This window comes from Callospermophilus lateralis, unplaced genomic scaffold, assembly GCF_048772815.1.
Source record: "Callospermophilus lateralis isolate mCalLat2 unplaced genomic scaffold, mCalLat2.hap1 Scaffold_1712, whole genome shotgun sequence".
Classification (NCBI taxonomy): Eukaryota; Metazoa; Chordata; class Mammalia; order Rodentia; family Sciuridae; genus Callospermophilus; species Callospermophilus lateralis.
The window spans coordinates 67,956-94,086 of record NW_027512784.1 but is presented as its reverse complement, the minus strand read 5'-3'; the positions used below and the strand labels follow the sequence as shown (position 1 = coordinate 94,086).

At 44.3% G+C, this 26,131-nt stretch overlaps 1 protein-coding gene across 1 annotated transcript in view; it reads right to left on the bottom strand.

The window, feature by feature from the left end:
- LOC143388343 (butyrophilin subfamily 1 member A1-like) overlaps positions 1 to 25,266 on the bottom strand; it is a 57,457-nt gene extending 32,191 nt beyond the window's left edge. Inside the window, exons 1-3 of the mRNA XM_077108150.1 lie at positions 24,933 to 25,266; positions 18,000 to 18,113; positions 740 to 766 (exon numbers count right to left, since the gene is read on the bottom strand). Of these exons, the coding sequence (XP_076964265.1) occupies positions 740 to 766; positions 18,000 to 18,113; positions 24,933 to 25,266 (475 nt within the window). The remainder of the gene's footprint in view (positions 1 to 739; positions 767 to 17,999; positions 18,114 to 24,932) is intronic.
- Between the last annotated feature and the right edge of the window lie 865 nt (positions 25,267 to 26,131).

Below are 26,131 nucleotides of genomic sequence, written 5' to 3'. Positions count from 1 at the left end.
GAGCGTGCCTGAGGGCCCAAGCTGTGGGAGGTGGGCGGTGGGCATCAGCATGTGAGCAGGCAGAGGACCCAGCCAGAGGGAGGGAGGCCCCACCAGAGCCTGTCTTCAGGAACGGGGCCTCTGGACAAAGTGGAGGGCAAGGGAGAGAGTTGAGAGGGCATGTTCAGAGGCAGCTCCTTGTGGAGCGTTGACAGTTGGACAGATGAGAGGGTACCCACGGTGGGGGTGGCAGGGACTGGATCTACAGAAGCAGCCCTCTCCACCTTCTCTTTTCTAAAAGGAGAAATGGTGGTGTTTGTGCAGGTTGATCAGGGGAACCTGAGAGGCGTGAGAGCTTTGAGACTTCAGGAGAGGAGAGAAAAGGAAACTAGCCCATCTCACCAGTCCACTTGATCTAGACAGTCTTGTGGCTATGGAATTGCTGAGGTCAGGACAGAGAGAGGACTGATTTCTCACTTATCTAGAAAGTTATTTCAGATCACGTGACACCATGCTACCTCTGTTTGCACAGCTAAAGCACTGTGGTCTTTTCTAAAATGAAACCTTTCCCAGTTAGCAAATTGGTGCTTATTGGACAGAACGTAAGCCCAGAATCAGATTATGTTGACAGTTCAAATGTGTGCTAGAGTTGGGGAGGGAAAACACTTCTCTTTTTTTTCATAGGGGGACTGATGGAACTGCAGATGGCATTGCAAGCACAAAGCCAGTCTTCCCCACAGAGTAATCACTTTGCACTTACCTGCAAATTTTCGGATTTTATTCAGACCTGCAATTGATGAAGACATTCAAGGTTAACTGGGTGACAGGGAAGGACAGGGCTATTGTAGGTAATGGCACATGGCACATCAATTGGGAATCCTGGCTTCACTTACCCTGTTCTCCAAGGAATTTTCTTTCTTCTGCAACAGTAAATAGGAAGAGGTAAGTGTTCTAAGTGGTCACAGGACACATTTATAATTTACCTTATGATAGAGACACAGGACTTACCAAGCTCTTTGTTAATTTTATCTAAAACAAATAAAACAGGTAGAAAGATATTAATTTACAAAATTCTGAGACATTTGATCCTTAGCTTTAATTTTATATGACTTATCTGGCATTACTGGATATGTAGAACATATCTCTGGGCTCAGAGATTGAAGAAACTAGCTGCCTCAGACCACACAGGGCATCTCTGGGCTCAGGACTGCATGGGCTGGCTGCCCAGAATACATGCAGGGCACACAGAGAGCCAGAGCTCGTCTGCCCTGGAGGACACTTAATCTGCTCCTTAGATCTAGTGTCAGAAACTGCCATGCACTGGTTCATTGCTTTTCATGGCAATTATTTTTGTTTAGTATGTATTCATGTTATTAGAGAGAAAAAGGGAGAGAGGGAGAGGGAGAGGGAGAGAAGAGAGAGAGAGAGAGAGAGAGAATCAATCCTATTACATTTTTAATAGTTAGATACAAAATGTTAAAATATCTTTTTACTTATATTTTAATTCATAACAGCAAAAAAGACCATCCAATAATGCCACTTCATCATCTTTTCTATTCATTTTAAACTTTATTTCATATTTTCCATGAAAGTAACAAGCATAGTTTAATGCCTGAATATTATTTATTTTTGTAAATAATGACTAGTGGCCTAGTCTTTTCTATTATGGATTTAATTTTTTTTCTAATTTTGATCAAAGCAGACACACAAGTAAAGATTATTTATATTTCTCATCTGTGAGAGTATAAAGGCTAAGAAAAATAACAAATATTTTTGGTCTTGCTTTACAAGGTCAGCCAGGACCCTCTCTAAGGGCCTTGCCACTAGTGTGAGTCACCTACCCTACCAGTCAGGGGGACCAAGGGGACCCTGGAGGCCAGGAAGCTATCTGCAAACATTTTGCAGAGAAATGTCTTCAGGGAGGGAAATGTCCCTAACAGTTCAAGGCAAGCCCCATGTGGTCAGTAAGACTTTGACCCATTTTGGCAGATGACACAACTAGTAGAGGAAGAGACTGAAGGGGCCAAGAGGCTTCTCAAAAATTTCTAAGGGTAGGCCTGAAAAGTCTCAGCTTACTGAGCAGTAGAAGGAGAGGGGTCAGCACAGGCGTCACCTACTTGGTCTTGAACACTCAGCAGGGAAGTTCAACAATGTAATAACACGAGGAGGAATGAGAAGTCAGACAACAGGGATGCAGGGAGTCTTGAGAGGAAGACAAAAGCCCTCTTAATGTGATGCTATGTGCAGTTGTGGAAGCTCTAGCAGAAGTTAAGTAAAGCCCCCAAGTCACCAAGAAGGGGTTCTCACGGACAGTTGCCTGGCACCAAAGCCCTTCCACCAGACTCCTGCACAGAGAAGGTGGAGCAAATAGCTTGGACAGGGGCCCTGTATTTAGACAAAAACAAGAAAATATGATCCCAACTATATATTTTTAGTAGCCTATATTTGTGGAACCATCTAAAAGGAGAGAGAAGCCCTGCATGACTTATTTAACTGGCAACTTCAGACTTTGGCTCAATTGTATTCCGCTTTATAATTGATCATGATGCTTCTACTTTCAGGCTTAACTTCTGATCATTTTTGCTCTTATGTTCCAGCTATTGTTTAAAGACCAGTTTAGCACTGGGACAAGGAACCTGCTGACCAGACTGGCCAACACTCCAGGTCCATCAGGACTGAGGAATGGGCAGAGGACAGGAAAGATGGTGACAAGGACTTAGATTCTTCACTTTGTCCTGTAAATATCTGTGGGGGACTTTGCATGTATGTTAGTCCCTTAGGTGTAGCTCTTGAGCCTGTGGACTTTGTAGTTATGGGAGCAAATAAATTCCCTCTTCAGCATAAAAAAAAATGTCTGTGGGGGGCTAAAAGGGGCATTAAAGACTTGGCCTCTCTGCTTGCATTTTACACCAACATTCTTTGCTCCAAAGTCACCCTGGATTCCAGGAAAAAGGGCTGATGGATGGACCTCATGTGAAGCGTGGAGTCCACCCCACCTTCCCCAGCTCAGGCAACAGCAATTTCCTTATTGGGCAAGGCCCTGTGGGACCAGCCTGAGATAAGGATGGGCAGGGCACACCTAACCAAGACCTCCTGTATTGGAAGCTGTGCAAAGTCTCCAGCTGTGTAAGCTCCTCACACTGAACCTCAGTCCCCTTTCTGTAAACCCTCAAAGTCCTTGTCAGCCCTAAAGACGGGGCTAAGGACATGGGTCCCCGCATCTTTCCAGAGTAGATGATCAAAGTACCTTTTCAAGTTTTTTAAAACAAAAAACAAAATAAAAAACCATTCAATATCATTAGCCATCAGTAACTGCGGGTCGATACCACCATGAGAAACCATCTCACCCCAGTTAGAATGGCTGTGATCGAGACAGAGCAAAGCATCGTGGTGAGTATGTGGAGAAAAAAAGACCTTAATGCCTTGAATGTAAAAAGATAAACTGAAAGCAGAAGAGGAAGTATTCTGGAGGGGGAAGAGAAGGAAGGAGAAGCCAGGGTAGAGGTAGGACAGAGAAAATCAAAGCACAATAATAGACACATGAAGATAATGGCATGAGGAAGCCCATCAATGTGCTCCATCAATCTGCAGTAGAAATTATGTTATCTTCCAGCTTTAAATCTTAATGTTGTTCTTGTTATTATTGTTATTATTATTACTACTATTTGGTACCAGAAATTGAAGTCAGGGGCAATCAAACACTGAGCCACATCACCAGCCCTATTTTCTATTTTATTTCTAGTTACAGTCTCACTGAGTTGCGTAATGCCTTGCTAAGTTGCTGAGGCTGAGTTTGAACTCACAACCCTCCTTTCTCAGCCTCCTGAGCTGCTAGGATTACAGGTGTGCACCACTGTGCCCAGCTAGATGTTATTTTATCTGTGAAGTTTTTGGCTTGGGATCTGTTACTCCTTTGTTCCTTTTTCTTTTATGTAACAGTGGAAATAAGTATACCTGTCCCATGTCTTTCCTTATATTTGGAATCATGAACCTGGCTGATTTCACAGGCTCTGGGCTGGAGAAGAATTGTCCCCATGTGACTCACACCTGGAGTCTTCCCTGTGTCTGATTCAGATGAGACTCTGGTCCTTAGACTTTTCCTTTGGTGATAGAAAAAATTAGGACTTTGAGGATATTGGGATGGAATAAATGTATTTTGCATGGGAGAATGACATAGATGTGGGGGACCAGAAATTTTCACCATGGAAAGCTGTGGTCTGAATGTCCCCGGAAGTGCATGTAGAAGAAATAATCTGCTATGCAGCAATTGCTAGGCAATTCTGTAATGGGAGAACCATCCTCATGAAGAAGTTAGTGCCATGATCATGGTGTGGGCTGGTTCTCTTGGGAGTGTTCCTGATAAAGGATTGGGGGAGGTACCTTCCCCTCTCTATGTTGCACATAAACTCTTCTGCCTTTCCACCTTCCACCATGAAATGATGCAGCAAGTTGGCCCTCACAGGATGCTGGTGCCATGACCTTGGGCCATTGTAAGAAGCAAATCTGTGCTTTAAATAAATCAAGGTACATATGAAATACCAGTCTCTGGTATTCTATTATAGGAGCATAAAACATATTAATACAATATGACCAATTTAAGTAACATAAACTATAGTTATGAACTTTTCTTCTTCCATGCATGATGCTTTTCTTTTCCTAATACAAGGGAAGTTTGTTTGCATTCTTTTAAAAATGCATGAGCCTGGCACAGTGGTGCACACCTGTTATCCCAGTGGTTTTGGAGGGAGAGGCAAGAGGATAGCAAGTTCAAAGCCAGGCTCAGCAACTTAGGGAGGCCCCAAGAAACTTGGTGAGAGTCTGTCTTAAAATAAACCATAAAAAAAAGACTGGGGATGTGGCTCAGTGGTTAGGCACCCCTGGGTTCAGTCCTTGGTACCCAAATGAAAAAATGCAATTGATTTTATTTTAAATTAAAACCAAGTTTAATTTACTCTGTATGAATGAGTTGGTCACAATTATTAGAAAACATAAACAAACAAATAAATAAAGATTTAAAGAACAGGATGTGTCTGAATTCATCCTAAATCCAATGAGGGGTTTCTTTGCACAGGCCCATTTGAAGCATTGCTGTACTTAGTAGCTTACCTTATGGAAGAAGATTTTGCTAGGCAGAGAATCTGCCTCTGAGTTCCCTCCAAAGTCAGATGAAGCAGGGACAACTTTGCAAATACCATTGTGAACAACTCCTGGCAAACCTGGTGGCATTTCGTTTGGTGCCTAAGGGGAGGTGGCTGCATGGGATGCCTTGAAACAGTCCCACCATGCTGTTCTTGCTTCTTGCTTTCACACAAATCTCTATGTGTTGGCAGCATGGAGAGTCCCCCAAAGTGTCAACAGGCCCCGGCAGAAGCCCAGGAGCAGGCTCCTCACCCCTGGGCGTGGCACCCATGCTGAAGCAGGATATTTTTGGTAAGTTTTGAGGCTCGGAGTCCCTAGGAACAGCCAGAGCCCTTTCCATTTGGGACCCTATGGCTCGTCTCCTCTAGTGGGCCTGTGAGTCTTGGCAGTGGCAGTGTGTGCAGTGGAGCAGGCCCAGTCCCTCCAGAGACAATGACCATTCTGTGACTCTAGGATGAGCAATGGCAGGGCACTTGGCTATATGTGTGTGTGTGTGTGTGTGTGTGTGTGTGTGTGTGTGCAGTGGTAGGCTGCATTTGGATGGAGTGTGGACTTGGAAGAGCAAAACAGTGTTACAGAAACTTGGGGCAATGGACACTGGAGTGGACAAAAAAGAAACTCTCTCTCTAGAACCCAACATAATTTAAGGAGTAGATTCCAACTTCTCCCAGGTTCATGAATTCAGCCTTTCCACAACCATTTCCTGGATAATGGTGAAATCATCATATTCATGAGCACATCAAGAGATTTATCTTCCTAAAACAGAATGGTGGGTTTCAGTATGCAATGGCTAACTAAAACTTACCACATTTCTCCAGGAGTGCAGCTGAAAAACAAACAAGTGGAAAAAAATTAGCTGACATGGGTGAAAATGCAAATTCACCTAACTGATGACCCTTAACTTATTATTATAATGCACAGGTCAACAATCCCTGGTCATGTGAGGCTCAATGTAGTGGAATACTTTATGAATATATTGGGCATAGACCAGCTCTGTCAGTGAAAGAGCAGTGAGCATGTGAGAAGAGAATATTCAGGCCCAGGATACATTATTGCCTACATGATAATTTAAACTAATTTTAAAGCTAATTTATTATTTCACAGAAATAATTGAGTGAGGATTAAATAAATGCCATAGATTTATTTTGATTTCATGGGATCTCAGAATTTGGTAAAGCAGATAAAATCATGCTTTCTCTGGAAATTAATAGCTATGATTCTAGTAGTAGTAAGAATAACATTATCTGTAATATGTGTTCAGGTATTTAAATATGCAAAATTTTAATCTTGAGTGTGAATGATATCACCTTAATAGCATTATCATAGATAAATTGCAAATGAAAAATGTGGCTGAGTGAGATTAAAAAACTGCATGATCTTGGAAATCTTAAGTATTGAAATAATTTTAAACAGGACAGTCTGATTTCAGATCCCATTAATACACATTAAAGTCTAATCACCACTTATTTATCTCCTATGTGAACCAACATTAATGAATGGATGAATAAATTAAAAGGAACCACAGAAATCACACAGATTTTATTTCCTTCAATGAAACAGTTTTTATTCAATAGATTAGGCACTGTTAGATTTGTATAATGGCTCAGGAATAAATCTGATTTCTGAGTTTTAATACCAAATACTGAATAGCAAATAATCGGCTGACGTTTAGGCTGTTTGCTTATTGGAGTATCTCTGAATGGATTCCTTCTTAGCTTTCTTCCAGAAAACCTCCCACCTATCCATATAATGCATTCTCTGCCGGCAAGAAATTGTGACATGCGCAGCACCACCTGAGCGCAGATCCGTTCGGCCTCTCAATTCTTGGCCAGCGTTCAGGTAACATTCTCTCCTGGAACAAGATCTGCGTGCTGGCCGCCTGGGCTTGGTTCTGCCTGGGCTTGGGAAAGAGAGTCTCAGGGCTGATGTCCCTCTCCTCTGACCAGGCCACCCGTTGGCTCACTCTGGACAGCAGTGCTTGTGGAGGTCCCTGCTGCCAGCCCTCTTCTTCCTCACCACCACCTGTCACTCCCTGTCTTTGCCCTTCAGCAACTTGGCCTGGCTGGCCCCTCCTCAGCAGGACCCATGGGCTCACTCCTTCTCCTGTGGGAGGAGTCACTCATCATCACTGGGGGGTGCAAGGTAGGTGGAAGGGCTGAAGCCCCACACCATGCCTTCCCCCATCCCTGCCGAGGACTGTCTACCTTCTATGAATGCTCAATATGGACCTTTCAAATTACCATGATATTGGTTTAATTGTCTCCAAACATTATTTTTAGGTGATTAGAAGAATTGCTAATGGATTTTGGTTTTGTTGCAACAAAGATCAATTGTGTATATGTTAAACTACTGCATAGGTCAAAAATAAATGTCACTTACCTTTCTCTTGTTCTATTTCTTCTATATATGAAAAAGCACAAAAAAAAAAACAGTATTAACAAATTTCCTCTTGTTCTTAACCACAGACAATCCATCCCAGGATTTGGTCTCCATTTGACAACAGAGAACCTGAGACCAAAGCTGGGTGTTCTAGTATGTGTGACACAGAGAGGAACTCATATTACCCGAGTAAGAAATCATAACACAAACTGAAAAACACTTTTTAACCTGTGAATATATTTATATGGAACAGAATATTAAAAAGTTTCCCTTTATGCCTTAAAGTTTCAGGTGAGGTTCTCCTGCTGAGAAAACAGCAACAATTAGTCACAAACTCTACATCCTCAACTAACTTTGAGGTACTCAATTCATTACCAAAGCATGAAAGAAGAGAAGACCTGTCAAGTGACCAGGAGCAAATAAAATAACTCAGGGCAGAGCCGGCCCTGGAAGGTGTTTGCAGAAGGGCTTGCTTTATTCTGTGGATCAAGAAGGAGAATGCCTCTTGCATTCCATGTAAACAACATGTCTTAGGGAGCTCCAGAAACAGCAAGAGTGTTTCCAGATGCACATCTTAGTGTTTTAAGGTCCTGGCTCTTTAGCCATCCTGAAGCCTGGGGTCTTCCAGGCTGGACCTTACCTCAGTCTCCACCTTGTGCTGATTCTCCTAAATAAACAGTTGAATGTGTCTGGAATTTCCCTGCTCTTCCATTCATCTGCCTCACAATTGGAGTATTTCAGACATCAAGGGTAAACAGATCCTCAGAAGCTTCTTTGGAAGCATCACGATAATAATCTCTGTTTTGTAGTAACCTAGTTCATGTTTTCTCAAAACAGCAGTTAAGCATTTGACCAAATGTGGTCACATAACACACGGTCACTTACACCTTTGCTGCTGGCTCTAGGAAGATCTACAACCCACTTGCTTTAGGCAGGAATCACTCTCATTTGATCTCACTCTAAGTCCTTCAGAAAGGCTTCCAGAACCTTTTATTAGTAGAGATCTGGGGTCATAATTTGTCTAGGAAGTGCAGCCTCCCACTCTGCACACAAGGGACATCTTCCCACATTTCCTCGAAGCCTCTGGTTTATCCAGCACAAAAGCACTGAAGACAGGTCAGGTGCAGATTTGAAAAGAGAAAGAGGAGGACCCTGTCTCAGCAGAGGACATCTCTGTATTGATGACTTCCTCTTCCTCCTCCTCCTCCTCCTCCTCCTCCTCCTCTTACTTCTTCTTCTTCTTTATGGGTACTGGTGCTTGAAATCAGGGGCACAAAACCACTGAGCCACATCTTCAGCACTAGTTTGTATTTTATTTGGAGATGTGGTCTCACTGACTTGATTAATGCCTTGCTTTTGCTGAGGCTGACTTTGAACTCGAGATCCTCCTGCCCCAGTCTCCTGAGCTTCTGGGATTATAGGTGTGCACCCCCACACCTGGCTCTTCCATTCCCTGCTCTTCCATTCATCTGCCTGGCTCTGTGTTGACATTCTTAAAGGTAATCCTCTGTGCCCTTGCAACCACTGGCCAGTCCCAATATGTCCCTTTATGACCAAATGGACAACTTAAAGACTCCCTTTGGAACCACCACTTCTTCCTTCTTAGGTCCTGTACAGTCTGGCTGGTCCCCCATGGGCATCTCCTGACCTGACTTTTCATATGGGACTCTCTGTGGCCCAGAGGAAGCTTGTCAAATGCACGTACCAAATTGCTCATACCAATGTACAACTAAGTCACTATAAAATATTAATTGCCAGGAATAACAGATTATATGAAAAATTAGATGTTACAGAGTATTCAAACCTGAGATTAATAAACAGAATGGATTTCATATTTCTCTTATCCTATCTGATTTGATGGATGGAATTGGAGGCTATCATGCTAATTGAAAGAATCCAATACCCCCAAACCAAAGGCCTAGTGTTTTCTCCAATATGCAGATGCTGACTCACAGTAGGCAGGGGTGGGAGGAGGGCCATGATTAGTGGGTGGGAGGGAGGGGAGAGAGGACTGGAACGGCAGTAGAATGAATTAGACAGTCATCACTTTCCTATATTCATTCATGAACACATGACCAGTGAAATTCCACATCATATACAACCACAAGAATGGTAAGTTATTCTCCATGTATGTGTAATGTGTCAAAATACACTCTACTGTCATGTATAACTAAGAAGAATGAATAAAAAATATATAAATCAATAATCACTTTAAAAATGAATTTTAAAAATCATTCCATGAAATTCATCAGCCAGACACAAAATGATTTTGAGAAACATTAAGTGATTGATTAAAAGTCATTTCTCCTTAAATATGTCTATAGATTTAAAAAAATGCTAACCAATATCTGCCTCAAAAAAAAAAAGATTAATTCTTCCACTCAACAGTTAGTTATATGTCAGCCAAGGGCCAGAAACTCAGCAGACCACCAGGTCTAGCAGTGAAGGAGAGGTAGCCCCACCTTGTCACCTGTACAGACCAACATGCAAGGTGACAGGGCAAGCAAGAGAATGGGAGCCTGGGGAGGGCTCCCTACCACCCCAGGGGAACAAAGCGTCCTCACTCTCCTGGAGGGAAGGCAGGGTTAACCTGGAGGTGACCGAGGACACACAAGTTCCAGATGGGAAAAAAGCAAGTCCAAAGACCTACAAGAGGGCAAATATTATAAAGGACAAAGCTGACAGTGAGAGACATTGGCCAGATGGAGAAGTAGGAGGCACCAGGCCCCACCTTTCCTCACAAGCAGTGAGGTGGCTATTCCCAAACAGGAATAGCTCTGCAGGGGCCCCAGCAAATGATAACTCCAAAGGAAAGATCACCAGGAAAAATCAACACACTTGAGATATATGGAGAGGCTGATGGAGAAGGGCTGCAGCTACATGTGTCAGCCAAGTGGGGTGTGACCAGGGACCCCGAGGTCTATGTTGACAGTGTGAAGACATGGTAACCACGTGTGGAATCCATCTATAATATTAAACACAAAACACAGATTAAAAGCAAGGGCATAGCCACAGCAAATGGTCAAGGGACACATAATATAAAAAGATAAAAATTGTGACATATACTTTCAAGAGGTGTGTTGGTTAATGGAGTTAAGATGTTGAGTTTTATTCAGCCCAGTTTATTTCTTTGTGGTCAATTAGGTTCCTGTTTGCTTAAAATAGTTTGTTAAAACTATGTTTTCTGTAAGCCTCACAGGGACCACAAAGCAAAACTTTTAAGAGATGCACAAAAATCCAACAGTGAGGAGTTAGGATACTGTGAGAGAAAATCATTTAATCACAGATGCTAGGAGGAGAAAAGGGAGAAACCAGTAAGAAAACAGGCCCATGGCAGCAGCAAGCCCTGTTGCCATTGACTGCCTGAGTGCAAGGGGGTTGAATCCTTTCCTTAGAAGACAGAGTGGCTGGAGGCATTGGAAACAAGTTGCAGCTGTACACAAACCACAGAAAAGTCACTTCACCTATAAGGATAGATACACCCAAAGTGAAGTGATGGAAACCATGTCATGCCAGTGAAACTAAGAAAGAACCGAGTCACCTAGACTAATATGGACTTTAACTCAAAACCATGTGGAGAGACAGAGAAGAACATTAGCCATGACATATCGATATAGCAGGGAGAGCTACAGCTCTATAGGTATACCCCACCTTGTACAGCTGAAATATATGCAAATTTTATTTGTCCTGATACCTCAACAAAGCTAAAAATAACAAGGTTGAAAGAGACAAGAAAATAAATTAAATTAAAATGTAGTGTGAGAAAAATCATTAAAATATGGATAAATGGGTCAATCGTTTCAGATATTTTCTTTTTTTAAATTTTATTACATAAGAACAGGAAAAAGCCTCTAAAAAAGTTCAGAGTTGATTCTGATACATTTGGTTAGTATTTCCCAACATAATAAAGCAAAAATAATATTAAGGGAGAAATTGAAAACTTAATCACAAGAAAAATCAAGGTGAAAATTAATCAGAATTTTGTTGTTGATGTATTCACCTAGAGACAATCATAGAAAAGGCCAACCAAGAATATGTATCCAGGTTTAGGGATATGGTTAGGATTAGGGTTATGCTTTATATGGCCTTAAAAAAATAAAATCATTTAATAAACTGAGATATTCACAGTGAATATGATTCAGTGTGATTATCTTAAAATTAAAATGTCTGGGCGACTACAATTCATAATATTATCAATGATAATTTCAGCAGATAACTAAATGACATATATACACTTTAAAATAATTGATGATTATTATGTCTAAATTAATTGTAACATGACTTTAATATATCAAACATTTTTCCACAGTATGTTTGCCTCCAAAACGTAAAGAAATTGTACTCACCTTTCTGCTTAATTAGCTGTTCTGTATGAAATGAGATAAGTAATAAACAAAGATAAGTCCACAGCTATCAAAGTCTGGGAGACTTGCAAGAGAAGCAATCTTGTCTCGATTCTTTCAAGTCATGATTTTGTAAAAAATTAGCCAGATAGGAGATAAGAATGAGAACAAGGCAGAAGAGATGCTGAGTCAGTGTTTCCTCATCATCCCCAGGTGGTTTTCTGAGACTGCAAAGCACTGTGAAGGGCCATTGCCCTGTGGCCTGTGTCTACCCCTGCCTCAGGTTTCTGCTCTTTTCTGTGGGGCTCCCTGTAAGATATTCCTCAAAAAACTCATCTGGTTCTTCTGTGAGACCTGAGCACTAAGGGACAGGGACAGGGTCCCAGGCCCTGGGCAGGAGTAGGTGTGGAAAGAGTGGAAAGAGTCAGGATGCCCTGGACCAGCCAGTCCATCTCCAGGGCCACAACTGGAAGAAATCCTGGGCATTGCAAAGATGTTGTTGTCCTTAAGCACTTCATAGGGTGTGACTTGGTGATGATAAAGGGCAATCATTCTTTGGTTATTGGTGTGTGGGCATGGGGAAGGATTCTAAACCCCAGAGGGTTAGAAAGGATCCTCCAGGCACAGAGAGGCAAATGCAAAGAAAAGGCACTTCACATACAATTAGGGAGCCTTCCTTCTTCTCAAACCCAGGGAAAGAAGTAAGCAAACAAAACCAGCAAAATAATGAACAAGAAATAAGAAGTGGTAACAGCAGGCATTGGTAGAGCTCTCAATGGTGGATGGGGCTGGTTTCAGATTGGCTCTTTTTCTAGGATTTTATGGGTTTATTGCAACCTTTCCTTTAGCATTCTGCCCAGTTTCTACAACCAGTTTCTTTATTCCTCAGAATCAAAGTCATATTTACAACCTGGAAGGAATAACAGAGATAATAATCCAACAAAGCAAAGTGATGCTTGATCAAGCTCATTAGGGACACTAAGAATCCCAAACTCCCCATTGATATTTATTGATATTTCCTTCCTCAAATCTGTCCTTCAAAATCACCTGGCCTTTAAATTGTAGCCAAATACTTTAGGAGAGAGGGATTTATGAATGACTCACCATGTGTCCCTTGAGCTTATCTTAAAAACAAATATGTGCCCAAGTTAAAAGGTACTTGTCTAAAATCCTGGCAGTTCATTATTCCACAGGCCACCAAAGTCTATGACTTGTATAAATTGGGATTTACGTTTTCGATGTTTATGAGCCCAGAGATGTGGCTATGATCAGAGTCACAGTTGACAGGGACGGATGATCTCGGCTTGTGATTCCATCCATGTCAGATTGGGATGGGTCAGATGGGTTTGCCTGAGCACCCTCTCCCTCACCCCTTCTCTGGGTGCCCACCGTGGTACAGGAGAGAGTTATGAGTTATGGTACAGGAGAGTTCTCTGGGTTATGGGGCTCCCTGGGGAAAACACTGCCACAGGCATTAGGCATTTTCTATTTAAATAATTTTAAACTGTTTGAAGAATAATTTCTCTGATATTATTAACTAGTTGGAGGTAGAGGAACAGTCAAGACCCAAAGGAGATTTACCTCCAACATCGTGTTTCTAAGCTCAGGTAGTATCGATGATTCTTACCCATGTTTACTCACCTGGAGGGGCTCTTCAACTGAAAAGTGGCCTACAGAGATCACACTTGCACCTCAAATCTCTGCCTGCTCTGGAGACCTGGAAACCTGCTTTTCTGATCAGGCTCAGCATCTGCCCTCCAGAGCCCTGGACTAGGACACAGGGCAGTGCTGCCCCTCTCTAATTCCCTCAGAACTGCTTTACCCTGTAAGCCTAGTGCCTGCCCCAGTGGCAGCCTGCTCTGCCAGGGATGTCTTTGCAACAGCAGCAGGACCAAAGGTCCTCATCTTCAGCTTGTAGCATCTTAATCGTAATCCTTGGGATGAAGCAGGTGCACTTACCTGGTCCAAATAGACCAAGTGAGTGAAACTGGAGTTTCCAAAATGGCTCTTTTGATTTTAAAATCAAAGCAGAATAAATTGTCTTCCTCTCAGAAATAAATCTCAGTCTATTTCTCGTTCTTACATCTTCTTCTCTACTTGTAAGCCCCACAGGTAGGTAAGACACAGGTGTGGACACACTTGGTAACTGCTTGTCTTCTTGCTGGATTTGACCCATTCCTCCTGTGTTCAACCTTAGACTATGCTCCTACATCGAGTTTTAATACATCAACTTTAAACTCTGACATTTAAATGCTTCTCAATATCTTCCTAAACCATCAGTGTGGTCCCTGGCCCTGCAGTGTCAGCATCACACATTAGCTTGTAGAGTCCTCATTTTTAGGACCAGCCTGGACCTGCTGAACCAGAAGTTGGCATAGGGCTCAGCTCTCTGCACTTTTAATAGCTGAACCTGTGGCACCCCCAAATTGGAGACCCTATGCTCTATGGGGTCCTCATAGAAGACTTGCTAGGCATTGTGGTATGGTGATTCTGCCTGGGTTCTCTGGAACTGCCAAAGCACAGCTGCCCCTTGGAGATGTTGCTGGAAGTGTGCACACAGGCATGCTAAGCTGGGAAGGTGGCCCATCCTCACCTATGCTTTTCCCTGATCTGCTGCTAACACGGATGGCCTGAGTTCCTTGGAAGTTTCTGAGCTCTCCCACTTCCCACACCTTCTCATGCTGGACAATGTGTTCCAGAGACCTAAGGGGGGAATGAGGTTCTGCGAGTTAAAACTAATCCAACTCACCGTGCTTTGTCTTGAGTAGACCTAAGAAAAGAAAATAAAGATGGATTAATTGGTAAGACTCACTGGGGCCTGGGAGAGCTGCCTTTCAGCTCACAAGAGCTCTGCAGATCCAGTTAGATATCAGGTCCCCACAGAGTTCCTTTCTGTAGTTGAAGGAGCCCAGAAATGTCCACATTCCTGTCTTCCCCAATTATAGAGAGCAGGGTGCAGAAAAAAAAAAAAGGCAAAAGAAAAAAAAAAAAAAGCAATGCTTTAATCCAGTGGAGTTCAGGGCTTTTACCACCAAGCCCAGTGTTATGAGGAAAGCAGCTTTGCCTGCTCTGGTGCAGACTCTTTGGTGCTTTAACCATTGTGAAGTGAGTGGCCCAGTGGCAACAGCTCTATTTCACAGCTCTGCCTTTGTCACCTCTGCTTCCCAGGCTCTGCTTCACACCAAATGAAACCTAAGCTTTAGGCAGAGGCTCCCCATGCCTCGACCCCAGCTCCAGCTGATCCGTAATCCACTTCCTCCTTCTGGGAACTCACATCTGACAATGTTGCATATTAATGAGTCATGCACGGTTTGTCTGTTTATTTTTGGCTTATTTTTCTATGTAGTATTTTGAAAGTTTATCTCTATTAGAGAATATAACAGAACTTGGTTTTTTTTTGTGTCTGAATCTATGCCATATTTGTTCATCCATTCATATGACCATGGATGTCTGGGATGTTGATGCCTGTGGCTCTTGTGAGTAATGTCACAATGGATGCTCAAGGGCAGGTGACCCTTGTTTTTGACTCTGAGGGCACACACCTGAGGGGGGTGCTTGGTCCTAGGATAATTCTGTGCACAGCTTTTTGAGAAAATGCCAGGCTGCTTTTCACCAAGACTGCAGCATTTTAAATCCCATTAGCAATGTGCAGGACACAGAAGAAGGAGGAGAACCCAGACCCACTCCCTCGTTAGCAAACTTCTCAAGGGAACTAGCAATGGGTGGCGTGAGAACCACCTCACACCCTCAGTGACCTAAGGTCCTCCCATTAGCCCAGCTAAGAAGTCTGACCGCCTTTCTGGGGACCAAGCAGAACACAATGGGCCCTGGTGGTAACCAGACCAGGTCCCAACCACTGCAGCATCCCTGGACTGGACCTCACGCAAGCCACCAGGAAATTTAGAAAATGGGAAACGTTACTTCCCCATGGGAACTAGAGTCACACCTGTGTTGATTGTGCCCTTGACTTCTCCAGACACCTTGACACATGGACACTTCTCAATTAATGCACGCTAATGGATAAACGCCCACATTTCAGTGTGTATATAGATGTTCCTTGATAAATCAGTCATTTTTGACTTGAAGGTCTCACTGTGTTGCCAGGTTGGTCAAGCCATCCTCTCTCCTTAGCCTGCAAAGCTGGGACCACAGGTGTGCACCACCACACCTGGCTCAAATAATTCTTTTTTATTTTCTAAGTTTTGTTTCTGATTGTTTTCAATAGGTAATGCATGTGTGTGACTCCCAAATCAAAGGGTTACATAATAAGATACACTTTGTGGGGTTCCCTCAACCCTGTGCCCAGCTACTCTACCCCCCAAACCAGAAGCCCTTCCTGAGTAGAGAGGTGATGAAAACCAATTTGGGAAACCCCAGGCTGTCCTCATTTTATTTCATTTTTGGTATGAATACTAACAGGGATCTCTTTCATTCTAAAAAAAATGTTTAATTTAGACAAATATTATGTAGTTACACTCTCTACATTTAACCACTTTCTATACTTTCTTCAAATTTGGTTTATGTAGAATCAACTTAATAAGAGTATATAATCCTTTTCCCCCTTTATATGATAAATCAGTGTGATAAGCCTATTCCACACACTTTTGGGTTTAATTTTGTTTGAGCTGAAAGAGTGCATATGCGGACCCAAAACAATGTAACTTAAGAAAAGAGCTTATTCAGTGTAGTTAAACAATTGTTTTGGATATATGCTCCTAACATTTGAACACATACACACACTCACACATACTATTTGATATTTTTTCTGTAGTTCAAGCTGATATAATTATCGAATTAAAATAATACAAAAGAGAAACAGTGAAGATCCTAATTTGAATGAGATATTTTGAAAAAATGATGATTGGTGACATTGAAGTAGTACATTTTGAAAAATTTTCCAAATGATCAAACATGTTGTCAAATAATTTGATCAATAAACAACATTCTTCTTATATTTTTCTATTGGATTCTTTTCTGGCTTCCAAATACTATTTTTGGTTCCTTCAAATGTCTCTCCATATTAAAAAGAAACCTGTCTTCTAAAGTTGCACAACATTAGTAACATCACGTTTTGGGACAAGCCATGTGACACTCTGGGCAGGGCTCTGTCAAGTGTCCGTTGCAGGGACTGGAGGCCCAAGAGCAGCATGTGCACAGGGCAGGCATCTCTTCCCACCCTGGTTTCTGTCCACCCTGTATGAGTACTCCCTTTGCAGGAGTAGGGGAAGTAAATTGTGCAGCTGGCTCTCAGGATACTGCAATGGGGTGAGCATCCGTCAATAGAAGGGTCTAAGCCAGCCACATCCTGGTCCTACAGGAGGGCTGGTCAGGGCCTGGATAGCACTGGCATTGATGCTGATGGAGGGAAACCTTCCAACAAACTGGGGGACATGCTGGAAGGCAAGGCAGGCAAGGCCTTAGCTCTTCTTCCAGCCCTCCTGGGAGTGATTCTTTCCGAGAAGCGTTTTCCCTTCACTGCCCACAGATGAGCATTTGGTTCCCATCCTGCACAGTTCCCTGGGCTACCCAGGTTTCCAACAGTTGGCTTCAATCCCAGCACTGCCCACCTGGAGTGAGATTTGGGGCATGGAAATAAATTCTCTCAGGAGATGCTTTCTTTGGAGACTGGGAAAAGGTAGGAAGGCGCAAGCAGCCCTGGCCTGAGTGTAGTTTAAATCTGACAAAATCCTGTGACTGTTCCCAGAGGAGTCACCTGAGCCTAATCCAGCATGAACCTTTCAAAGTTAGAAAACACCGACACTCTGAGGACAGGAGAAGATTCCCTAAAGCTGACTAAGGGGTTCTGCTAAAAGAAAATGCCACAGCCTTTGGCCATCTTTGGATGGAGAGACAGATAAATAGACAAACAGACAGACAGACACATACATCCATAGGAGGTTCTAGTTTTTGAATGCAACTATTTAAGTGACGAATCAGAAAACAATCCCACAGACACACACATACTTCTCATGACGAGGTGGCTGCCTCATCCAGGAAACCTGTCATCTGAGAAAGACGCAGGCCAGAAGGTGAAGGTGAATTCTGTTTCCTGTTCAGGTTGTTATTCTTTCTCAGTTTTAATTCTGAAGACTGCTCCTCATCCACTCCTGACTTTCTTGCAAACATTCCACAGCAGTCCTTTGGTTTGTCCCCACTCACCTTTGTCTTTCCTGGCAAGCAGGAACACAGCACAGATGGCTGCAGCGAGGACCAGGACAGAGATGAGCATGGCCAGCACCACCATCCAGGTGCAGGAGCTGGGGAACAAGCCCTCTGCAAAACAGGACACTCTCTCAGGGTCCCTGGACCATGTGTCCTTCTGGGGACATTGTCAGGAAGGGCCCAGTTTCCCAGTCCAGGCCCCTCTCCCTGATTCTGAGGAATCAGGGACCCTGAAGTGACTCCTGCTGCCCTGTGTCTCCAGAGGTATGGAGACACAGAGGATTTATTTTAAAAATTGTAAGAAATTTTAAACACAGTGAAGATAGAAAACCAATTCTTCAGCCACCTAGGTACTAAGAACATTTCTTAAAATCAACACAAAATTCTACATATCTATGGGGTGTCATGTGAAGTTTTGATACACATATGCAGTGTTTAGTGTTCAAATTGGGTTAATATTCATCTCTCTTCAAATAGTATTTCTTCTTGGTGAAAACATACAAAAACCTTTCTGCAAGCTTTTTAAAACTGTGGTGTACTTCATCATTATCTATCATCACTCTACTGGACAACAGAACACCCAGACCAATCCCTTTTTTCTGACTTCTTCCCCACTGACCCACCTTTCCATTATTATTTAACTAACATTAGCATCTCTGTGTTTGTGACTTGTAATTATTTTTAAATAAATAATATCTTCAAAAGAACCACGTTTCTCCTTCTATCCACTTCTCCCCCTCTACTAAGTCATCCCTAAGGGACTTTGTCACGAGGCCTCTCTATGCAATTAATTTTTACATATATGTATTTGTGATCCTAGTAACAATGCAGAGGAGTCCTGGGAGCTTCTCTAGGATCAGGGAGGGGTTGTGATGGTTTGGCAAATAGGTTTCCTGTTCAAGGTTCTGGAAACAGAATTCTACTTCCCTTCAGGGCCTCTTCTGGAATGGCCATGGCCCGCAGTTCAAAGTGACTATTGGGCAAATATTTTAACAATGTGTCGGTTCAAGAGAGGCATCAAGGCCACTCATTGAAGGACTCTATTTAACTCTAAAACCCTGTATACTTGGAATTCTGTAAGAGAGTACATCACTAACTACACACCAAATATAATAAATATGTGAGTTGATGAATGTTAATTAGCTTGATTAAGGCAATACTTCACAATGCATGTGCATATTCATGTCACCTGTCATACCTTACATAGGGGACCCTTACTGCCAACAACTTTTACTTAATAAGATTGGTTCAAAACAGGCCTTAGGACACTATTATTGATGGATTACCTTGATCCAAAAATCTTAGCAAAAGGCTTATAAATAAATCAATTGGAAAATTATTACTTATATAGTAATTGCTTCCAACATAAATATGAAGAACTATATTCTTTTCCTGTTTTATCTTCTACATTTTCATTTTCAAAAACTCTGTATTATTATAATTTTTGCTGCTCTAATCCTGGCTCTTCATTTCCTTTTAAATGTCTATTCCTTTCTCCACTGTATAGTTCTGAGCAGGAGGCTCCATCCCTTTGCTCTCCTCTGAGCTTATGTTATTAAGATTAATACCTTTTTAAAAAAGTAATTTACTCCTCTGACATTAGTGCTTGTCTTCTTCATGATTCCAACTTTTCAAACAAATGTGACTTCCCAGACTAAGGCACAAAAGAGTGTTGACCCAAAGTTTTTCCTTAGTACTGGTCTAAGAAGGAGGAATATGAAAGAGGAATAAGGAAGAGGAATATGAAATAAGCCCAGTGTCGTCAGGGGCTTACCCTCCCGAGATGATGCGCATGACCAAAGTCATGCACAGTGAGTGGGAAACTTGGTACAAATGTCTCAGGCATGGATTCCCAGAGGGGATGATGCTGGTGTCTGAACATGCAGGTGTGGCACCCAGCTGAATACAGGGAGGAGGAGGGAACAGAAGGGTGACTGTCCAGGGCCATGCTGTGGACCTGCAGGTGGGCAAAGAGGAGGTAGCAAAAGGTGACCTTGCAGGGGCCAAAGCAGATGGGGTGTCAGGAGCACCTTCTGCAGACTTACAGACCTAAAATCTAGACATTTCCTATTAAAGGACTGTGCACTAAACCATCTGGGCAGGCTTCATGCCTGCACAGTCGCTGTGGGAGGGCGTAGAGCCTGTGGGGTCTTTCTGTGCCGATGGCATGACTGCATCAGCTAACCTCATAACACTCTATGGGGAGACCCTCTCATTTCTACTCCCTAACACCTGGGCACTGGGAACAGGAAGGTCAGTCTCACCCAAATCTGCAAAGCTGGAAAGCGACACGGAGAGGATCCCCTCAATTCATCAATGTCAACTGCACTGCACTTGTTGGCAGTGGTTTCCCTGGGCAGTGGGCTGGGTGGTCAGAGGAGAGCACTGGCAGTGTCCTACAATGCTCCCTTACTCTCTGAATGCTTTTGCATGGGCAGACATTTATATTTTTGTAAAATAAACCAATGGCATTTCTTTGCCATGGAGAGAATTATAAAACAGGTCAGAAGACATGTTTTCCTAGCTCTCTGGGTAGGAGGAGTTGCAAACTGATGAATGGCTGCATCCTTCTGGGTTGTCCGTGGTGAGCCTTTGCTACCCACACCCTCTCTCTCAATGGCCAGATCTCAAGAATGTGACGTGGAGGGCACTGACCTGCTAAGGAGACACACACTCCCTTCTGAGAGCTGAGGACCGGGTTCCTTATGAAGCAGGACACATTTGCACTCAAGCTCTTGTTCGCCATGATGGAGGTTTGCACTCTAAACAAGCCGTCTCTATCTGTCGTCCTGCTTTCTGAGGCTGGGGTCAGGTGCTGCTCCAGAGAGTCCTCCCAGTGCACCTCGGGCTCTGGATACCACCCTGTGGATGTGCAGGTCAGCTTCAGGCCGTCGGCATCATCAGTTTCAACATGAATATGAGGGGTTGACCCCGAACCTGGAAAGTGAAGAGAGGTAGACACAGCTTCTTCAAGTTCTGAGCCACTTCAAGTGGTGTGAACTTCCGTCTGCTGGTCATTTTTGTAATCTGGGAGTGGGACTAAAACTAATCAATCAATCAATGAATAAATACTGATTACAAAGGACTTTAGGGGGAATAAAGTAAATCACCCATGTCAACATTTAACATACGAGTCCCTATCATCTTTTTATTTTTCCTCTCCACCCTTTGAAGCCATTCTAATCATTTATCTGGTTATTTTGAAAACTGGACACCAAACACGTTATCAATCCAGGAGCAGCCTGTGCAGTTGCCCTTGGTGGTGTTGAGGACCCAGTGGGAGTCCCACATCTGGGTCCTCCACACCAGGCCTCCATCCTGGCCCTTCTCAGAGGAGCTCACCATGATGTTCCTGGACATGGTCGGGGCCCTCCATCAGTGTAGTCATCCCTTGCTGCACAGGCTGCAGAGCACTATGTGCCTGGCTGAACTGCGGCATGGACTTGCCTGTCACTTAGTGTCAATTAGGTTTAAATGTGAAAAGCAGTTTGCACCCAGCAGCCGCCACTCTGGACCATGCAGACCCGGGCAAGGCAAGCCTAGCTGTGGCAGTGGCCACCCAGGAGACCACATGCCCCAGCACCTTTGGAGCTAGGAGTGGCCTGGAGCTTCCCACAGGGGCTGAGTGGCAACTGCATGTGCTGTGGACACTGTTTCTAAGGAGAAGTGCCCCTGCCTCCTGCCCCTTCCTCTTCCCTGGGCTGCAGTGCAGGGAGACTGGGAATCAACCCTGGTGGTGAAGAAGGAATCCATGCCATGGTGGGTGCAAGGTCAACATGGACTGTGGAACCTCACAGGTCAGCTGCTGCGGCAGACCTATGCCCAACACCCCTGCACTTGAGGTAGGAAGCTCTGCAGGTTAGTGAATAATCTCAATCTTAGCTAACAGAAATGATAAGATACAAACAAATGTACCAGTGGTCAACCTGCCCGTTGTGGGTTGAGTTCAGTTTCCTACAAAGACATGGTCAAGTCCTCACCCTAATACCTGTGAATGTGACATTCTTTGGTAATATGATCTTTTCAGATAATTAGTAAAGACTAGGTTGAGTTGGATTATGGTGGGTCCTGATCCCATATGACTGGCAACTTTTTAACAAGAGAAAAAAGTTAGACCCAGGGACACAGGGACATTAGCCATGCAGATGTGGAGTTCGAGATTGGATGGTGAAGCTACAAGCCCAGGGACAGCTAGGCTGCCAAAAGCTGGATCAGAGAGGGAAGCTCTCCCCAGGGGCCTTGGGGCCTCCAGAAATGTAAATAAATCTAGATAAATAAACAACTTCTGTTGTTAATGGAAACCCTGAGAGTCTATTGATGACCCTCTCATTTCACCTCCTGAGGCCTTGCTAATTGGGCCCTAAACAAGTGTCTGGAGTGAAGATTGAATGTTCAAGCCCATGGTGACCTGCAGAGCAGGGACTTCAGTGTCTGAACAGGAAAGGGTCATTTCCGAAGCTGAGGGCTTTGAGAAGCTGTGGGGACGCCTGCTCGGCCCAGCAGCCCCATTTCCTGTGCTGACATGGAGCAGCACAGCAGAGCCCATGACTTCAGCTCTAGGGACACCAGCTCCCTTTCCCTATGACATAGGTGACACTCTCAGCTCAGGGGCTGGAGAATCTAGGGAGTAGCTGGGGCTCTGTGATAAGGACATACAGCTCAGCGTACAGGGCTGCTCAGTGAAGGAAACAGAGGGTAGCTTCCACTTGTCCCTCCTGGCCCTTCCACTTGAAAACACGTCCCTTCACTGGCTGTGTCCTCATGAGTTCAATAAAGACGGGCTTGTGTTTAGTATATTCTAAAAAATACAGAGCTCAGTTAACCAGACTTTATAGAAACATGGTGTCAAGGTGCCAGATTTTCTGGGGATAAGAGAGTAAGGTGGTGTTCTGAGTCAGGCCACTGTCCCTTGTGTTACCTATTTTGAGAATCTGAGATATTAACTCTGAGACCATCTTTGGGGGAAACCCATGGTTTTTGCTAGTGCAAAGAGACTGAGGATATGACTTGACACCAAGGCTTTAAGTGGTATTTCCTCTCTCCTAGAGGAGAATTTCAACATCTGCCTGTGGCTCCCCCAAGATGTTAGTCCATGGATCTGTGCTCCTGTGAAGCTGGGTGGGGAGTGGGACAGGGATGAGCTTCAGAATTCACTGAAGGCTGGGGTTCTGCAAAGATTTGCACCTGCAGCACCCATGATGGTTAAAGATGGGGGACCGCGTGGGGTCTAACAAAACTCAACGTGTGGGAGAACCTTTTCTCTAAGACACACAGTACACTGGGGCTGCCCAAAAGGATGACATCTCCATCAGGCACTGATTTCTGACCTTGAACCAAACTTCACTCCTCTAGGAGGGAGGAGCAGGTGAAGATATGTGAGCCAGAAACCACACAACTTAGACCACTACAGGACACTGAGGCCTTCTGGAGAAGAGGGCCACAGGCTCAATCCAAGGACCTGCTGTTCACCTGGAGCTGGGCTCTGGTGAGGCCTCCCAACCTGGCACAGCAGCCAGCACCACGATGCATGGTGTGGAGTCCAGTGGGTGTGACCCAGAGGGCTCAACCCAAGACACCTGGTCTAGACAGGCTAAAGGACGTGCTCACTGGGAGGAGGTGAAGAAACAGGCTATTTCATTTTCCTGGCTTAAGTAAAGAGAACAGCAGGTTCTCAGAGTAATGGTTCCCACTGTCATCACCAGGACATGATGGAAACTGCAGCCTGCCTGGAGGTGTGCCAAGGGACGCTGCCTCAAGTAGGCAGCAGAGAAGTGTTTCTTTGGAAAAACATCTCATGTTTAGAAACATATTTTGTCACTTACTATTCCAGTATTTATACCGTGACGGCCCTGAAGGCCTGTGATAATTTGGAAAGGCCTGGCCCTTCATGAATTCTGGCTTCACCATGTGTGTGCTGTGAAAGTTGCATCCTAAACTCTATAGCTACTGAAATACCAAGCACTCCACCCGCAGAGAACACGAGGAAGTCAGTAACCCCCTTTGGGCACAGTGGGGACCCAGAGCATGATAAGGAGCCCAGTGGAACTCATTGCTATAGCTAGTGCTCCATGCCAACAGTGCCCTAGGGGAGGCTGACATGAGTTCCACCTCATTTTCCTCAGCATTCTACATGCTCTTTGTGCTTGAGTGGAAAGCTCAGTTGCACTTGCCCTGACTTGGGGAAGCCGTGAAAGTGGAGCATCGGGGTTGCCCCCTGTTTGATACAGGAGATGAGCAGGTCCAACCTGCCCTGGCTTCAGAAGCTCAGTATGCTCAACGCCCTCTGATGGTGGCAGCTGGTTTCTCATGAGGCCCCCTGTGAGGAGGGAGATACAGAAACTCTTTCTGAGGCCTTAAGTGTGAAGGGGGCTAATCCAGGCTCAGCCTCTCACTGAAGCTGGACCCTTCCTTCCTCCTTCACCTGGCAGGACAGATACTTTCCTGGGGTTCATATCTGAGCAGGAGCAATACAGAAAGGCATGAACTTATGCAGGACCCAAGTAAACTAGAAGGCAAGGGTGGGAAGCACCACATTAGACTACCCAGGATTGTGCTGCATGTGCATGGAAGTGAGGTGCACTGAACTCAGGCCTGATGGTGGGTTGTGGAGTCTCTATCCCTCTATCAGTCTCCTTGTGGGGTTTGAAAACCCAGGCTGTGGGCTTCTGGGACCCATCAGAAACGAGGCATGCTAGAATCCCTCTACTTCCCTCCCTGGATTTATGTTGACCATGCGGAGATGCAAATAGATTCCTATTAAAATGTAAGAAAGACAAAAATAGAGCCTCTCATCTCTACCTTTCTTGGCATCATATCTAGCATTTGTGTAGCTTTGCCCAACTCTGTCCATACATGATGGCATCAATCTGGCTCTTGATAAAACAGACTATCAATAAAAACTAAATCAGAGCTTCTGTTCCACAGGCTCACCTGTGACCTCCACGTGGAACCGTGCTTCATTGTGGTAGGTGGAGCTTACAAATAAACACCTGTAGTCCCCTTCATCTGCAGGGCGGATGGGGTGGATTCTCAGGGCCACCTGCCCTCTGGTGATGTTCTCCCTCAGGAGCTTGGTCCTCCCATGGTACTCTGGCCGCTGCTGCTCCAGGTAGTCCTTGGAGTCCCTGTAGTAGTGCACCAGGCCTGAGTGGTTGCCGTGGAACCACCTGACTTCCATGTGCTGGGCGTCCATGGAGGGGCTGAGGTGGCAGGGGAACTCGGCCTCTGCTCCCACCACAGCGATGAATGGTGACGGAGGTCCCATCACATGGAATTGTCCTGGAAATCAGAAAGATAAAGCGTCATGGCCGAGGCCTGGCAGGCGGGGCTGTGACTGTTTTATGAGAGCAGCAGATCAGCTCATGGACACACCGAGCCATGGCCAGCTAGTGAGCAGGGGACGCTGGAAGGCAAGGTGAATTCAGGAGGTAACACGGGATGTGAGGGTGGGTGCAAAGACCTGGTCCTTCAGATGTGCTTTCCCAGGGGCTAAGAACTGAATTCAAATCCATGTGCATCAATTTCGGTCTAACAGAACCTGCAAAGTTACAGAGTGTGGTCCTCATTTTACATTGGCATAAACTGAGTCAATGAGTGCATGAGGGACTTGTCCCCAATTGTTATGACCCAGGCTCAGAGAGTGTTCTAGCACCAGCAATCTGAAGGTCTCTGTTTAAACCTTGGATTACTCAATATACAATACATACTACATACAATAGTGAAACAACTAAATGCCATGATTTTGTGTGACGAATAAAGGGAACAGTATGTACAATGTTATTGCATTTTAGAAAACAGGCATGAGAGCATCTTTACAAAAACAGTTTAAGACATTGCCACAGCTTATATATAAGGTTAGGAATTATGAAAAGTGAAAAGATAAATGTAAATGTAAGTATTCAGACAATGTTTGATCTGCCTGGTGGCAAAATCAAAAGTGCCCTTTCCTCCCTCCCTTTCCTCAGAGCATCGCTTGAAGAATTCTGGAAATGTAAACCCTTTCTCTTTCTCTTTGGCAGGTGTGATTTTTTTTAAAACTGCCTCAGCCTCCTGGACTTTGACAGCATGGGGACCTGGAGGGGGCCCTTGCCATGTGAGCAGGGAGGGAGGCTGCACCCTTGTCTCTGTCA